Consider the following 18,912-nt stretch of genomic DNA (forward strand, 5'->3'; position numbering starts at 1 on the left):
ACATCACGTGTGTTCAGTTTTGTTTAAAACTTTTTTTTTTTACATTCCTGAGTACCTAACATTCATTACCATTTTCTATGAGTACCCATACAAGTACGTGTATACCTGTAATACAACATCATCCAGATCATTCCATAAGACAGTCAAACATTGATGTACTTTCGTCGAATATGTTTTTATTAGTATATTATATATATATACATATATTATGTCTTATCTAATAGTTGAAGTGTAGGCAAATAGCATATTATTATAAAATATTTTAAACAACAAAATATCGCCTATAACAAAAGGGGTTTTTTAGAACAATACGTTTTTAAATCAGTTGACTGAAAAAATACCATCATAATAAATGAGTTGTTTGAATTAATTGTATTCCACGGATTTGCGAAGGATTTACAAGTCGTACATAGGGTATTAAACTGTTGCGTCCTCGAGGTACATATAGAATTATAATAGTATAATAATGTAGGTATGTAATACGTTTTTCGAAAGGATTTGTAACATTCGGTATTATATTCTATTACGAATGCAGAATATTTGTAGCAATTCGATCTAAGCGTCGCCAAACAACAATAATAATAATATTATTATTATAATAACGTTAGACCGAACACTGCTAAATGCTAATGCCTCGCATTATTATTATTATAAACGGCGTATTATGGTTTACGGTTCGTGGGCACACCGATGAAAAAGACAAAAACATTATTATTGTTTTTTTTTTTATTTTCATAATGTGCAGCAGCGGCAGCAGCAGCGTATATCGGAGCATTTGAATTATCGTTGTTAAACGACGACTACGACGACTAACCAGGAGCCCCCCGTGCCTAGCGTGACGAGTCGTAATATATTATTATATCTGTTTGTGTCGAGTACGGTTTTCGGTAATTCGAGACCGTACATGTACATCATGAATAGCGAATAAAATAATGAATACGTATAATATTTATGATGAACCTTTGAGGGGACAGGGCGGAGGGACATTGTCACGCGATGATTTATGTAAAAACGACGGCGCCGCCGTTGTTTTAGGAACTTAGGGTAAAACGTTTAAACGTTATTAAAAAAAAAAAATAAAAAAAAAACTATATGATTAAGGATCGCGTTCTGTCGTCGGGTTAAACGTCTCGAACGATGTTTTATTTTCGTGTAACAATAATCGTAAATGCGTAAAATGTCTTCGCGACGACAACGATTCTTAAACGTATTATTATTACTATTTCAAATGTATTATTATTATTATACGCACGCGTTCGTCGTTTCATCACGTATTTCATAGATATGTGTCTTATTTTACCTTTATTTTCTCTTTTGTAGACCATCGGCCATTGTACATATGTCATCAGAAATCAAGCTAACCCGTCCTGCAATTATAACTCATTGGTATCCAAAAGTGTTACATAATGCCTATCTTAAAAGGTGCAAACATTAAATTCGCATGTTTTTTGGAAGGGGGTGAAGCAACTTGACTATCAACTTGTCAAGATTATGAGTAGAAATCAAAACATCAGATATAGTACCTATATTGTAATCGTCATATACGCAATATATTATTTATGTAATATGACGACTGTTTCGGATAATTGCTCGATGAATAGTACAATCTTGAATAGTATGGTAGTATGGTCACCAAAGTGGTTTACTTAGAACACGTCTGATTGAAGTATTTAATGTATTTACACAACACATACAATGTTTTTCGAAGTGGTTTTACTCGGAAGTCAACACCCGCGCACGTGATAATGATATCAGTACCTATTATAAAACTATTAAAATATTATACAAAGGGATAACATAAACAGTATCCAGTAAATTGATCGCACAGTTGCACAAATATAATGATAGACGCTGTTGGGTGTAAGATTTTAAAATGAATCGTTATACCACGTTGACTAAAACGGGATTTACATTGATATTGAATAAGGAAATGCGAAAAAATAGTAGTGGTCAAATAAAATATTGCGTCAGATCAAGGTCAGATTTAACATGACTTATTGCGGTGGAAAATATCTAATAAAAAATATTTATTATATATCAATTTATTAAAATACTGCTAAGGCAATAAGTCCTATTATAATTTGTTTATCTATGTGTTAAAAACGAGTATGTTACATTCATTACACAATAGCGATTGACATAATATGTTCGATAGAAATACACTACTAGATAATACAATAGATATTTTATGAAACAAAATTGATTTCTACAAATGTTTAAAGACTGATAAAAATAATCTAAATCGAAATATGTATTACATGAAATTATTAAATGATTTGCAAGACAGTTTAAAATGTAGTACTTTCATTGGAAAACATATTTTGGTAAATATATTTTAGATATCTTGTGGGAAGGACTAGAATTGACTACTGACAGAATTAATTTTGAAACAAATAAGAGAAAGGGTTTCAGGATAATCGACAACACCTAAATACTATGTTAAGTCACCTACCTGTATAAGAACTACAGAATCAAAAATAAATGCTTGTCATTAAGTAAATATAAATATTAAGAAATTAAGTACTATTTTGGTTCGACGCCTGAGCGTATTCAATTTCAATGAGGTAAAACTTAACTAATTATATCGTACTGATTATATGCCTTTGTCTTGTCATAGATGTATTAATAAATATGTTTTTAAATAAAATTAGAATTAACGAGTGTTTTCAAAACTGTTTGAACAATGTATGAATGACATGTTCTTTTAATAAGTAGGAGGTTGAACAATTCTTTATTAATAATTATTATTGATAGTTTCAGTATGATTGATGACATTTAATTTAGGGTAAAACATTTCATCGAGATGTTTAAAGTTAGATACTAGATCAAAGTTGAATTCACAGATCGAGCAAGTAATTACCATTAAAAGAGTTATATTGATTCATGAGTAGCACACAAATTATCAAGTTTTAGGCAGTTATTAGTGGGCCATTTCTCAAAGTTATTGATATAGCAGTGCTGAAAAATTGTGTCCTGATTTGTTTTTATTGTATTCACGGCTATGTACCGTCAGCAGATAGAAACAGTTGAGAGTCTCTATAACGTTGGGCAGATAGTTTGTACAAAAATATAAGATAGAAAAAAAAATAACCTTATGAAACACTGAATCGGACAGATTCAAATTGACAAAATGTCTGTAATTAGTTGTGATACTACAATAAGTTGAAAGAACGAAACCACGATATTGTTATATTATGTGCTACTGAATAATGTAGAAGTGTCCACAAGTATATTTTCAATCTCAAGTCTATTTGTGAAATCGTAAACCGTGTGTATTATTATTAAGTCACAAACCCCGAGTAATATGTGGCGGGGAAAAAAACCCAAGTTTCTTTACATTATATAGTTATTATATCGTATATTTTGAGTGCGGTTGGTCTATTCTGCACACGTTCCATATCGTCGCTAAATGCCAGTATTTTAACTATTACAGTCAATGCATAATGTAGAACGCACTCGTTAAAAAAGGCCGTGGCAAATGTGTTATGTTGGTTATAAATTCAGGATACGGGTCGGACAAGTACAGTATTTTGGCACGTGGATGCATCGGGTTTGTCCGAACCAAAAGTGGATATTAAAGTTTAAAACTATAATCAGTTCAAAGTAATCGCTTGTTCAAATGTTCAATATGTGAACAGTGTACGCGAGACGGACAAACTTGAGTTTAATAATTCAATTTATTTAAGTTAGGTAGGTACCCAACAGAGTTAAGTTTCCAATTATAATCGACGATAATTCAAAGTTGACAGATAGTTTTTGAAACTCCTAGAGTATTAATCTAAAATCAACGTTCAAATACCATCATATCTATTATTATGACTTTAGAAGGAAAATATAAGGAAACAATTTGAAATGGCTGATTTAATCTTAAAAAAAAAATGTGTTTGAATATCAATAGAAAGCATGTTTTATGACTTGTGTGTAGGCCAAAATAACTTATTAAAGTGGAGAAAAGCTCACCAAAGAACTTCAATGTCTCTGTGTGTCATAATCATGTTAAAACCCTGTGTGGTATTATTATAATACAAAATGACATACAATTTTTGAGTGGTTCACGTATGCTGTGTGCACTTAGAAATAATAGCAAAAAAGAAATATTATAATATCAATAGAATATTTTATTGATTAAAATTTGATATCTTAGTGGGTTGCCGCTATAGTTCTTCACGACAAAGAGTGACGAGATTTCAAGGAAATAAATGTTATTAATTTGTTGTAGTAAAAAAAAGCTTCCTATACGTATCATATTCTAGACATTGTATGGTTATTAAAATGTTTCGTCTACTTCAAATTTATTAATATACATTTAAAATGTCGGCCTTTGAATTAAATTTGTATCTTTCTTAAAAAAAACTTGGAAAGTAAGTAAAAGGTTCCAAATAAGTTGTTATTGCTAGAATTAAAAAAAAAGTTTACCATAGAAAGCCACATTATTTTTATGTAAGTGTTTGAAGTTTAAATCGATGGATCACCATGTATAATAGATGAACTTTTATCATCTACAAAGTAGACTATACGTAAAACTTCTTTTACCACCAAACATCAATACGTTTAAAAGTTTAAAACTCGTTATTTAATAATATTAATTTATTAACACAGGCTATGAATTCATAACGAATTTATGCGTTGTTTGGGCTATGGATGTTGTGCGCCGTTGATATGTGTTATTGTGTGGTAATGAAAAGTGCGGTTAATATGTTATCACAATGAGACGAATTGCGGTGAGAGGAGGTGGAGCCCCTGTATAGTTTATAGTTAGTGATCTCTGGACACATTTATATAACCCTCTCCCCCGACAAAATCTCAAATAATTTACAAACAATGTGTATAATATGTTTTAATCATCAATACAACACGTTACACTCGAGATAACAAACTTTATGTATACATAGGTATTACACATCTATAACTAAAAGAACATAAGTCCGAACAAACACACGTAAGTTCAAGTGCACGTTTACATATAAGTAATACCAAGACACGAAGAAAATATTATAATTAAACAAACAATGTAGTACGTATTATGATAAATAGCATTCAGTTTAGATCTCGTGGCCTGTCCATTAAAAAAAAAAAAAAAATGATGAAATTAACTAGTACGGTATGTGTTTGCATTACAGATTGCGGGAGTTCGCAAAAAAAAAAAAAACCACCCTCTTAAAATAAATCAAGAACATTGAGCGTTATAGATACGATTACAATTGTCATACAAGTCTCATGTGGTTGCGTTATATAAAAAATTAGTAAAGTCGATCAGCGTGTACACCGATTTTAATTTGACTATTGTTTGTTGAAGATAACAATTACATGACAACATGTGGTGCAATCCACTTGTGGCCGGCATAATATTTATTTTTATTTCACAACGTTTCATAAGTGCGTTGAAAATATAGCTGATAATAAGTCTTAAGCGTGATTTGATTCCAAGTATAAAATACTTATCCGCACACCTGTCATACGCATAACCGTGTTTCTGGTTCAGACGTGTGCGATAATGCGACCATACGGAGTTCCGTGCGCCTTTGCGCTGTCGATCGCGACGGCGTTGCTGTTTGCAGCTTCCACGGAAGGTATCGATGATATAAGTACGTATTATGTCCGACGATATATATTACTGCAGAAATAATGCAATAATTGTATTGTGATGTGCTCATATATTACTATTATTACTATTATCATCATAATCAACGGGGGATGAGCTATAAAAAATAATTAATTCGAGTTAAACTGTTAAGTGAATTAAAAATGATTAAGTTAGACGTTTGTATAGTAAACACATAAAGGTACATAATTCAATTGGGTAAGTTAATATGGAAAAAAATATTAACGATGATAAAAACTAAAAAGTTAGTTCAACTCTTTTAATTAGAACTTGGATCACATGAATAGTGATTGTGTTTTTTCTAATTTCTTAAATTAGAATATAGAATTTTATTGAAATGCTATCATAATCATCATCATTTATTTCGAAATGAAGTGCACTATTATAGCCCTTAGTCCTCTGTCGCCTGTGGGTATCAGCAATATATCATAATATATTACTTGTCCATATTCAGGGTTGGACTGGCCCCAAAATATGTACCCGGGAATTCTATTTTTGCAGGCCCCACTTTATAATTGTCTACTATACTCTACTTTAATTTTTTCTAGTTTTTTTCCATCAGTTTTAATTGATATAAATTCTAAAAAATAGATTTAAATAATTTTTCTTTTATCAAGATCACCATCACTTCGGACTTGCGTTCCAATATAGATGTGGCGGTACGGCCATTTCTTGCTGCTGCAAACCAGGAAAATTCCCTGTGTCTCGGTAGGATAGTTCAACCCTGTCTATATTCGAAATATCGCAGTTGCAGTATTATATATATATTCATAATGTGTGGAACGTTCCATATTGTCGTATTATAATTTAATGTCATCATAATACGGATAATTAGTAATTGACCATAAGAATTTAAGAACAGTACCTAGAAATGCCGAACTTACTCTATACACCTTTCAGATATTAGTAAATATTTTGTATTTTCTGATTCATGAAGATGGGTTTAGTAGTTTAAAAGTAGATGGTAATAATAAATTGCATTGAGCTGGTAGGGGATAGCAGGGATACGTTACGTTCAGCCAAACAGTTATATCTTCAAGTTTTTTAAATTTTTTTTTAAATTTTTAGAATTTGGTTAGTGACCGTATTTTTTAATCGATAATAACTATTACTTTCATTACGCATAAATAATATTGTGTATACTTTTTAACTATCTGTCTACAATATTATTTAATCAAAAAACATAACGAAAATTATATTATTTCAGTATTAGATTAATGAAATTCAATACAATATCTATAAAATAGGTAATTAATGTATATATAAACATGAAACTAAAAATGTCAAAAGTATTTTTAATGATTACGTACTGGATGGATTATTTTTAAATCTACTGAAAAAAAGCTAAGATTAGTCGAATTGTTGGTAAATTAAATTAGTTGAATTATTTCAAAATACATTTACATTTAGGGAAGCTCGAATTTTAAGTTATTATTATCATAGATTATTTGTGGAGCAAAGTTTGTAGTATAGTGCACACTTTCTTACTCTTTCATTCGTTATGTAAGTCAGTGCACATGGAAAACTAAAAACTGTAATAAAACAACTTAACATTTTATTCCCTTTTTTAAAAAAATGGCGTTAGTTGAATACGCTTCGCACGATTTTATAATCAGTATTTGTTGATTGCAGGGCATACCGACAACAATGCTGAAAATATCGCTGCTAGAAAACGGGCGAGCAACGAAAACATTAGTCCAGACGAAAACAGTAAGTAAAGAAAAAGAAGGTTATCACAAATGCGTTTCACTAATTTTAAAGTCAGACATCAAACAATTTGTAACCCAACAGTTTCCGTGAAAACTCAATTTTCATTTCAACGAGTGTATCGTAGCTTACGTTTTTTTTGGGAAGATGAACTCAAATGCGAGAGTTATTCGCTACATTTAAATGATTTTAAAACTATAATATACCTCTAGTCATGAAGTCATATGTGACGATGAGTGATGAGATAATGTATTTTAGGGAGGGGGGAGGATACAACTTTTAAAAATATAATTCCCTAGAAATTTATCATCCTTTTTAAACGTAAGATTTATTTAATAATTTATCAGCCACATAAACTTATTATTTCACTACCTAAATCGCAAAAAGCAAAAAGTTCACATCTTTTTCATGTTTATATCCATCGCCAAAAAGTTCGAGTTTGAATTCACTCTGTAATTTGATTTCATGTTGAATTCTAAAACCGTCTGCAATCACCAATATTAAAAATGTTCAAATACTCGTCTTTTGGTATAATATATGTCTTGACATTTAAATACAAAGGTTGAAGGTTACGAAAATTATGCTCACTAATCGATATTTTGCTATTCGAAAGCGTTTGTCTTGCAAATCATTTGAAAATTTTGGACTATGTGCAATAACGCGCACGGTTTCATTGTATTTACAATATTAATAACTGCAGTAAAATATATTATATTATTAGACAAGCAGTTTTGGTTCAACGCCGGAAATAATCTTCTGCGGAATAAATTGAATTCGGAACGGCAGTATGGCGTGGCGAAGAACGTGATTTTTTTCATCGGCGACGGAATGTCGATAGCCACGTTGACCTCAGCCAGAATTTACATGGGACAACAGAAAAATCAAACAGGAAGCGAAAAGGAAATGCTGTCGTTTGAGAAGTTCCCGTTTACCGGTCTTTCGAAAGTGAGTTGACGCCCTACAATTGTTGATAAATGTCAAGTTATACTTTTGTTGAATTTCTTTTGATAAAATAAATCGACATTTTGGTGTGGATGACTTTTCGGTTTGAACAAATCAAACAGTGCCTAGGTAAATTAGAATTGTTTTTTTTTTAACGTTGGGTCATATTTCGTCGGATACGAAACTAATTACAAGGGAAAATGTATTTGATATCAACGTAAAAAATATTAAAACGAAATACTGGCAAATATGAAATGGATATATTATGCTTATACGTTCAAAACAAAATTAGAAGTTTTGTTTTGGTTTACAGACATGCAGTTGTGTTTAAATTTAAATTCATGCTACGTAATCTAGAAACCTTAATTTTGATTATGAAGAACGCAACTATTATCAGCAGTCTAGCTGGTATTCCCCAATAACCCTCGAGAATTTCTAATTAACATTATTAAAGGATTTTTTCTCCCATTTGTCTGGTGCAGACCTACTGCGTGGACAGTCAGGTGGCCGACTCGGCTTGCTCCGCCACTGCATACCTGACAGGCGTGAAGGGCAACATCGAGACCATCGGAGTGTCCGGCGCAGTATCCAACCGGGACTGTTTAGCCAGCAACGAACCTGCGAACCAAGCGGTTTCAAGTATGCTGTGGGCTCAACGGGCGGGTAAGAGGACGGGCGTAGTGTCCAACATGAGGGTGACGCACGCTACGCCGGCCGGCGCTTACGCCAACGTGGCGCAACGCGTCTGGGAGTGCGACAATGACGTGTTGATCGACCCATTGTCCGACAAATCGTGCGCGACAAAATCAGCGGACATCGCCCGTCAGCTGATTGAGAGGGAAACCGGCCGAAATCTGAACGTGAGTAACTGATTAGGATTTTTTTTTTTTGGAGGTTTCCCGATCGGCTCGGTTACGAGTCTGAGTGTGATTTCATTCATAGTTGTCCGCACTATTTTCCATAATATCAATAAATTATATGTTTCCTCAAAATGTCTAGACATTTGTCGAATTCTTGTACTGAATGTTCTTTCAAGTGAAGAATTTCGAAACGTTTTTGAAATGTGTATCATCAAACACTCGAAAATTGTGAAAAATATATATCACACACTTTGATGAGAAGCATAGAAATATAGAATTCAAAGATTATAAGAAGATATTGTTATTACTATGGGAAGTTAATGGTATTAATGAATTTAACTTTGATTTTCATTCATAGACATTTAATATAATCGCACTCGATGTGTAAACAATGTATACGATTTAATCCTATGTAGATTTCACTTGAAAACATCGTATAGATACATAAGTGTAGTAGTTACGCAATAATATAGGTGCCTATTAATAATGATTGTATAAATACGTAAATCAAGGTTTTATGCCATATTTTTGCAGGTAGTAATGGGAGGTGGAAGGGCAAAATTTTTTCCCCAAACCGATAAAGATCAAAAAAACTATCCGGGAGAAAGAAGTGATGGCAGAAACTTGATTAAAGAATGGTTAGAGATAAATCGCACTTCAGGGGCAAGTAGTGCTTATGTCACCGACCGTTCCCAATTGAAATTTGTGAATACCAGTGACACGGATTATCTACTCGGTAAATATTTTATAACTTTATTTTTACTTAAGTGTGTTTATTATTCCACAACTAAAATATCATAATATATAAGACGCACTTGAATAATCAAAGCTATACCATTAAGGAAGGTATAATTATAGCGTACTAATAATTTATTGTAATAATGACAATTTCTAAACACATCAATATTGTAATGATGTGCTTCACTATAATAAAATAATTCCATCAATATAGTTTAATATTATTATTTATTGTAGTGTGAAAATAAAACGGTTTCATTTAAAAAGATTATGGACGATTAATGATTTATCAAGCGAAGTAACAACTATTGCGTTTACACAACTTTCACCGTAGTTTTATGGGAAACCCAAAACGAATTGAAAAACAACTTTTAAGTGTAGAAATACATTTTTTAAAACACTTTTTTTCGTGTTTATTAAATTGTTCTTTATTGTTGAGTATTTATACCTGTACTCGTATTACTTTGGCTTCAATGGACTTAGAAACGATATTTTTTTTAACCAAAATAAATTTGAGAACTTATACTTAAAGTTAGCGTGTGGTTTCTTTAACATCTTAGTTTCAGTGTTTTAAATATAAATACATCTTTAAGCAATTTAAAATGTTGTATATTTAAACTGTTTGAAAAAAGTTATTAAACGAATTCTCACTCAGACATTTACAACAATTTCTGAAGTTCATTTTGCGGAAAAAAACGTTTTTCGACAATCGAGACGGCCAGCATACAGTGTAAATGCGTAAACATGTTTTTAAGCTCAACGTCGTTACACCGAACGTTAAAGAACGAATATAATTTACTTTAATGTGGTTTCCGAAACACACAAAATTCCGATGTGTCATGACGTTAATGTAATCAAGGTTATTAAATCAAATAAAATATGTACTGTACATACAATTACAATTTAATTTAACGTGGAATTCAAATTGAATTTGAATTTTTCTTTTTAAAGTAATAAAAAATAGATAATACTCAGAATTTTAACATAATAATTACAATTTTCTTTTAACATTTCATAAAATTGTTGTTTAAATAATAATCGGAAGGGTCGGTATTTTGATTTGTTGCCTCAGATGAATATATTATAGAATATTTTAATTAATTTTAAGTGCTTGTAGTCGATAAACACATATGAATGCTTATAGAACATGTATATAAAACTGTTTAGTATTTACTAAAAACGATATAGGTTCATGTTCACCTGTTATAGCCATTGGTTTATATTAATAAAAAGTTCTATGTTTAATTACATTTTGAAAACCTGAATATTATTACTTAATAACCAAAATATCAAATACTAAACTTTCATGCGTAAATTTAACAATAACCAGTAGATTTTTATTTTGATTGTTTCTGTGTAAATATTAATAAATACTTTTTTAGTTATGAAAAAATGGTTGTGCCAATGAACTTTTTTGACGATGATTTAACGCAAACAAATAATAATTATTAAGTTTATTTAATAAATGATGATTAAGATATTTTTATAATAATATGATATCGTCGTGTTCATAATATTATAATGTACAAAATAATAATATTCAAATATTAGCGAATACTGAGCAAAAAAAAATGCATTTGTTTACAATCATTATTATATAACATTTTAAATTTACAGGATTGAAGTTAATTGTTCTATTATCTATTATAAATTTAGATGTTAAAGTCTACTTACAAACGAAAATTTTTTTTCACATGAATGTTTTTTGAACATCACAATAAATAACTAAATACCAATGCTCATTGGAGTGGATCCAGAAATGAATACAGGGTTGGGCTAAACACAAAATATGCATCTATATGACTATAATATATCATATTATGAGTCATATGAATAAGGCAGGACTTAGGTGGGGTGACGTGGATCCTGAGTTTCCATAAAATATTGAAATACCTGATCCACAAAAGTATTTTTCCTTCACTATAAAAAATACGAATATTTTTAAAATTTAAATCGAAAAAATTGATTTTTTTTCAATTTAATTTTTTATATTATGTTCTTACTTTTTGGTAATACTAATGTACAGACATACTGTAAAGTGTTGCAATAGGTGTATAAATCAAAAATAGAAATATAATTTTTTTTTTAAATACGAAAACGTGTCACGAAAAAGCGTTATTTACAATAGTTTCTTAACAACTACTTACAAAGAATAGGGATCCGGGGGCTTCAACTTAGATAAAACTGAGCATGCAAACAAATATAATTAATTAAGTCCTTTTTAATATGGGCTATAAACGTATTTAAATTATTGTTCGTATAAGAACTGTTACAAATAATTTGTATCATTTGTATGATATGTACTCTACAATTTTTTAAATATTACCTAATAAAATGAGAAAGAATTATTAAAATGGTATTTAATTTTGAGAGAGTGTTATCCCCCAAAGCCACATTCTTGTATCACCCCCCCCCCCTATCCTTAAATGTACATAATCGTTCATAAGTATTATAATATCAAATGTTCGGATTAGTTTAGAGAGGTATTGAAATATTATACTCCAAGGGGCTTACCCAATTACGTTACGTTTTATAAAATATATAATATTTTAAGTATGTTTTTTTTAAATGATTTATCATTGTCATTTATGATTTCACTGACAGTTACTACACCGTAATAATAATATACAGATATGATTAACAACAATAGCATGAAAACAATTTACAACTGTGAGTCTCAAACTCGTGACTTTTAAATTTTAATGGTCGATCAATGCTTATAAACGTATAATAAATTATTATGCACGCTCCCGTGTCTTATGCGTTATTATATTTTTTGTTTTACGATTCGATTTCGTTAAAAAGTGTCCTGGAGTAATTTACGACTTGTTAATCCACGTCTCCGTTTGCTTATCTAAACTTTAAAACTTGCATAACGATAGTTGAATACAAATAATAGCAATTATTTGACCTTTTAAACATGTATACATGATATTATCTCTAGAAATACTTTGGATTGCAACATTTTTAATATTTAATTTCAGTAGAGTGGTGTGGTTGTATGTGTGCGTTCATGATTTTGAGTAGGAATAATAGACATTCGATCATCTCATTATGCTTATTCATGCAGCTGTTTCTGGTAAAATATTGGATTTAAGTATTGTATCAACACTAATTGGAGGTTATTATCCCCTCGTCACCTCCTTCCAATTAAACCCCACGTTTAACCATCTCCAGACATTTTTATCCCATCCTAGTTAAAAATGCAAATCCTTTCATTAAAAAAAAAAGCATTTAGTGACAATGACCCAAAACAGATTCCGTGATCTGGCTACAATAAATTAAGAAAGGTATTGATAAGCTCAGAATTGTCCAATAAAATGTTGAAAGTTGCTTTTACGTCGATGGACGGATCCTCTCTGTTCCCGTCGAAATATATTGCATATAAATTATGTATAAAAACCACAAAAATATGTATTTTTTTTCACACAACTCATTTTTTGTCCATAGAACATTTGTAAATGGGCCGCGTAGTGGGTACCATTGCTTTAGTGGCTTTATAATAATTAACAACAGGTGTACGCAGTTCCGGTCGTCGCCGATTCCGCCGCCACTCGTTCGGACGAATCAACCCTCAAGTACGTGCGCGTACACATAACACTCGCTCACATATATATGTTCATGTAATATACGTATTTACACGTAGAGGACCGACGACGAAGGGGTTTATTACACGTAAAACTACTATACAGGTACACGGGGGGGTGATATGATGGCTTTTATATAGACCTGCTAGGGACGTGTTTATTATTTTACCGTTCCGGCCGACCGTCGCTCGCAGCCGCCGTCGCCACTCCGGACATGCATAATAATAATAACGACTGGAATATAATAATAATATTATCATGACGTTTATTATTTTTGTTTGTTTACGGTCGATTTGATGTGACGGAATTAAAATATAATATATTATAATAACGGTGTAATATTATTAACAATAGCGGACGCGCGTCCCCGATAACCGCGGCCGTCGAGTCGGAGTGGGTCGTAAAACCGGGTAGGTGCAGTTGACGGGGCGCAGGGTAGTACCACCAACACTATAGCAATAATATAACATAAAGTGGTCGTGGGTTTCGAGAGCGAGTGTGTACGGCGAGGACAAAAAAACGTATAACAATTATTATTGTATTGTGCGCGGTGATAATGTTCAACGTCGTCCCCGAATAAGCTGGTTAGCTGGATTCGGGTGGTTCCGGCGGTGTCGTTGACTGTCATGGGTCGCATAATATGCATTATAGTAGGTACGAGGGGTAGCAAGGACTACGGAGGTTAGTACCTATACTATAGTGGCGGCGGTCCAAATCGGAAACGGTAGTTCCGGCGACGGATCTTTTTGCGTAGACTTTGTAATCAAATTTGTTGTTGTTTACGGTCACGGGCCAGTGCGCGGTAGAGTGTTCCACGAGAAATCCGTTTGTTTGACCGAATGAATTCGATTTTAAACCCGAATGATCACGTGTATATTCACGTCAGACGTCATCGTGGTCACAATTTATCGTGATCAGTCGTAAAAGAGACATTTTCGACAGTCGTAACTCGTAAGAACTACACGTTTATGTTCTGTCAGGTTAAGTTATGATTAGCCTATGATTCTATATACTGGTAGGGAAATGAAAACACACATTGTATAATAATGTTATGGTCAGTGCTTGAATAGAGGGGGCGGGCAGAGTCTCACTTAAAACAAATATTTATGCTTATCCCATTTAATTATATCTCAATCGATGAGACATTTAAATATTAATGTACGCTAATTTTTTTTACTCTTTCAGTCTTTCGCATACCTCATTTAATTCTTTTTCAACTCAAACGCTAATAGACACCTCAGGAATTCGGTTATTTATTGAACCGAGAATGCAATTTTCGAGTTTATTATAATATTATTATGTTTCCGATGGGTTGAATAATATATATTATGATAGGTGTATTATCGAGTATTCGAATGTACATGGTAATCTCGAACTCGTAAAATTAATGGGTAGCGTGTATAGTAGAAATCGATATAATTTAAAATATTATATACTAATATATTATTGTTTTATCGGACATTTAGACGACACTGTATGTCAGGGCGATCTTTAAAAGTCGTGAGCTTATTTATTTTATAATTGCCTTATGTCACGATACGTTGCACAATGCAAAATAACAAAAACAATTATCTGTGATGCGAAACAAGCATCGATAAAATGAAATGCAAATGTTTTTGCACGGATCATGATTTAATTTATTTTACTCATAATATTTATTTATTTTTAGAAACGTCTATTAAAAATAAAATAATCAATAATTAATAATTTAAAGAAAAAAAAACAATTATGATGGTATTGTTGTAAAACGTTTATTTTTTGCATTTCACAGTTGATTTATTTTAATTATTTTTCCAGAGAAAGCCAAGAATGTACCTATTCAGTATTGGTATTTCTTTTATTTTTTATAATTACATTTATAAATTACATGTAAGCTTATGGTTGACTTTTACGAGTATCGAATACAAATAATAGAAACCGGGGAAGTCCCTCTATTCTATAATGCAGTTAACCCAATGTACCTGATCATTGAGTAGGTATTTAATCACTGTAATGGGGTATGCTAAATTTGAACTTGATTTGATGATAAACAATTTGATAAAAAGAAAACAGTTCGGAGCTTAAATGATCGGTCAACCTATATTTTAAAAGATTCTTATTATATATTTATATTTTATATTGCAATTAGTAATTTATTTTTCTATTAGTAATACGGTAGTTCAAACTAGATTTTGCAAAATACAAATTGCATATGCGTTAAATAGAGTGATTTGCCACTCTTGCTCACTCACATTTTTCTTTAACTATATATTTATTAAAACTATAATTTTCGTGGTTCTTAAGTATAAATACTTTAGGCACATATTTTGAAATACTTAGATTTCTTATATCAAGAGTGCTCAACTTCTATTAATTATCAAACTTGAACCACCCTTTTTCCCTATTAGTTGTTAAATACATATTTTTTTGAATATGTTGATGTATTTTATTTAAAATTCAAACGACTATTTATTAAAATGTATTTACTAAAAATAATAATCACTATAAATGGATCTAATATTTAATGTATATTAATTCATTATACTCAGACAGTAATAACAAATTTTAAAATGCAAATAGATTTATAATAACAAATTACTATAAATAGCATACACCATCTTAGCCCAACATCTTCTAAACCTTTTGTCACTTCTAATTTTAACTTGAATTTAAATACATCAATAATTTAACAAAAAAATCATTTGCCTGACAATTTAGATAAAATATAGCGTATGTTTCATAATATAGTAATGTTATAATATTATAATTGAAATTAATTTAGACATGTTTTTGAATATGGTCGCCTTATAATATACTTCAATTTCACTCGTACGCAGGTCTGTTTGCATCCAGTCACATGTCTTACAACATACTCGCCAACAAGTCCGAAGAACCCACGTTGGTGGAAATGACGGAGGCAGCCATCGAGGTGCTTTCCAAAGGTGACGCCGGCTTCTATCTGTTCGTAGAGGGCGGACTCATCGACTGGGCGCACCACAGTAACATGGCGCATCTGGCTCTCGACGAGGCTGTAATGTTGTCGAAGGCTGTGGGCCGAGCCGTCGAGTTGACGTCCAGGCAAGACACTCTGATCGTGGTCACGTCTGACCACTCACATACCATGACCGTTAACGGTTACCCGCACCGTGGTAGTGACATTCTGGGACACCCAAAAATCTCCTCCAGCGACAATATGCCGTACTCAACTCTTAGCTACGCCAACGGTCCGTCCGCCAAAGAGCGGTACAACTTGACCGATGACAAAACGTGTAAGTGTTGTTGGGAAAAGGGGCAAGAGATTTAAGTACTAAATTTTTATTTTTTGGCTTATTGATATACTTATCTAGGGTTAGATTACTACCACCACTAGTAATGCCACTTGATAATAAGTGACTAATGAAAACATTTCCCGACTGGTGCCCTCATTCCCTTTATCGCTATTAGAAATATTTTACAACAATCTATCTGATTATTTCAAATAGACCTACGAAATAACTATTGTAAACACTTTTTAAAGTTAGTCTTGTAGAGAGAGACATTATACAGAGAGACCTCTACTAACGGACACCTTTAAATACCGGTCTTTGTTTTATGAACAAAATACAAACTTTCTACAATTCAGACTTTCTGGATAACGAAAAAAATTTCAGTGACCTACAGTGTCCGGTATTTAGAGGGTTCATTGTACCTACTACCCTTTACTGGGTGTATTAAAATAAAAGCTCATATTGTTTGTATTAAACAGCTTTGTACTGCACTAACGATGTTGAAGAATACTCAAAGCCAATATTAGTTCCATGTATTATTATGTATAGGTACTCACACAAACAAATTATTATTATTACAGACACACACACTACTGTACATAAAACAATATTATTGCTCCTGCTACTACCGCAGAACAAGTGTGTTTGTGTGTGTGTAATATAATAATAATTCGTTTGTAGTTAATAATAATTATTATTACCGGGGGCTTTTGTCTCCTATCGTACAATAATAATAATTGTCACTGTTAGGCCGCTCCTTTGTCTCTCATATCCTACCTGTAGTCATTGTGCTGTGCCATTTTGTCCTAGATCCGCCGTTTTTCTACGAATAACGTCTCGTTAGTGTGCAAGTGCACAATATATAGACAAGTATTTACACGTGTATTGTACATTTGTTGTTCCGGCTACCATGTTACCACCTAGTTATAATATATTATTATTGCTCACCAAATAATGAGAACAATAAATATTTTAGTTGTTTTTTTCTCGTTACATTTCCGGTTGACTCAAGTTTATTAATTCTAATCGTATTTCGTACGTGCATAATCCCCATGGTGTTTTGGCTCCGTCGGAATTAGGTGCCCGCTACGTATTTGCTCAGAGGCTTCGGAATTAGCATTTTGATATTTGTAAGAGGTGATTTCAAGAGGGCGCCATTGCTTAAGCAGGGATCCTTATTTGAAAGCTTTGCATTCCGTAATGCGTCATCGGAATAATACGCTAGCCAACAACATACTAATATGTAAACGTGAAATATTTTTAAACTGACTTTTTACTGACTCTAAGGCTTAAAGTCATGATTTGTATTCCTTAATTTATTTTGTTAAGTAAAATCTATTTACTCAAAGTAAAATAATAGGTAATAGCTGGTAATATTATCAAATACACGTTTTACACGAGAAAATTATATTATTCTTGTAATATTCACATGGGAACGAATTTTCGTGATTATTTTTTTGAACTCCTTAATTCCTTGAATAAAAATATTTTGAATTTGCTCGTACTATTGTTTGCACAGATCAACCCGAATACCAGTTCCCGTCGATGGTAAATATGTCGTGGGAGACGCACGGCGGCGACGACGTCGCGGTCTTCGCTATGGGTCCGTGGGCTCACCTGTTCGTTGGAAATTACGAACAGAACTATATACCACACGCGATAAGTTACGCAGCCAACATTGGGCCTGGGGCTGAACTTGAACGGAAACATGAGGCCAATTCGTCTAGCCCGAAGATTTTGGTCGGTCCGTCGCTGGCAGCAATCACGACACTCGTCATGTTCCTACTTCGGTAACCATAATAATATTACCTGTATTATGGTATAATACTGTTGACTAGTGGACTTGCGACTTAAACACGCGCTGCTGTAGTGGCGAATACAATTTATTTATACATTTTTTTTTTTTTGGGGGGGGGGGTTATTATGCAGATATGATACACTGTAACCCATCATATTTTGTTATACTATGGAACACAGATATTATTTTTTAATTGTTATATTAAGCTTAGATGTAATAGATAAATTAAATTGAAAATGTATATTGTATACTATGCAATCGAAAAATAAAATATTACCATATTATTGTAGTGTTATAGACACCGATACTAATTTATTTATTACTTCATGAGATGCTCGATCACTAAAATAATGTTGAATATATAGTGTATTATATGCAGATGTATACATAGGGAATGTATATTATACTTTAAATGTATAACCATTAATAATTA

At 32.0% G+C, this 18,912-nt stretch overlaps 2 protein-coding genes across 4 annotated transcripts in view; one reads left to right on the forward strand and one right to left on the reverse strand.

The window, feature by feature from the left end:
• The window catches only part of LOC111037087 (lachesin-like), a 194,018-nt gene that overhangs the window by 92,628 nt on the left and 82,478 nt on the right, over positions 1-18,912 (reverse strand). The window lies entirely within an intron of this gene.
• On the forward strand, positions 5,426-18,616 carry LOC111037068 (membrane-bound alkaline phosphatase-like). The gene is made up of 7 exons (XM_022319432.1): positions 5,426-5,585; positions 7,235-7,312; positions 8,031-8,254; positions 8,734-9,111; positions 9,646-9,847; positions 16,253-16,684; positions 18,201-18,616. Exons 1-7 carry the CDS (start codon positions 5,495-5,497, stop codon positions 18,473-18,475), a joined length of 1,680 nt encoding a protein of 559 aa, XP_022175124.1. The 5' UTR covers positions 5,426-5,494; the 3' UTR covers positions 18,476-18,616.

Source organism: Myzus persicae, unplaced genomic scaffold (assembly GCF_001856785.1).
Source record: "Myzus persicae strain clone G006 unplaced genomic scaffold, MPER_G0061.0, whole genome shotgun sequence".
Classification (NCBI taxonomy): domain Eukaryota; kingdom Metazoa; phylum Arthropoda; class Insecta; order Hemiptera; family Aphididae; genus Myzus; species Myzus persicae.

Coding starts and splice junctions, on each gene's coding strand:
- LOC111037068 (XM_022319432.1), top strand. CDS start 5,495: ATGCGACCATACGGAGTTCCGTGCGCCTTTGCGCTGTCGATCGCGACG. Junction 5,586..7,234: donor GGAAGGTATCGATGATATAA/GTACGTATTATG, acceptor TGTTGATTGCAG/GGCATACCGACAACAATGCT. Junction 9,112..9,645: donor AAACCGGCCGAAATCTGAAC/GTGAGTAACTGA, acceptor ATATTTTTGCAG/GTAGTAATGGGAGGTGGAAG.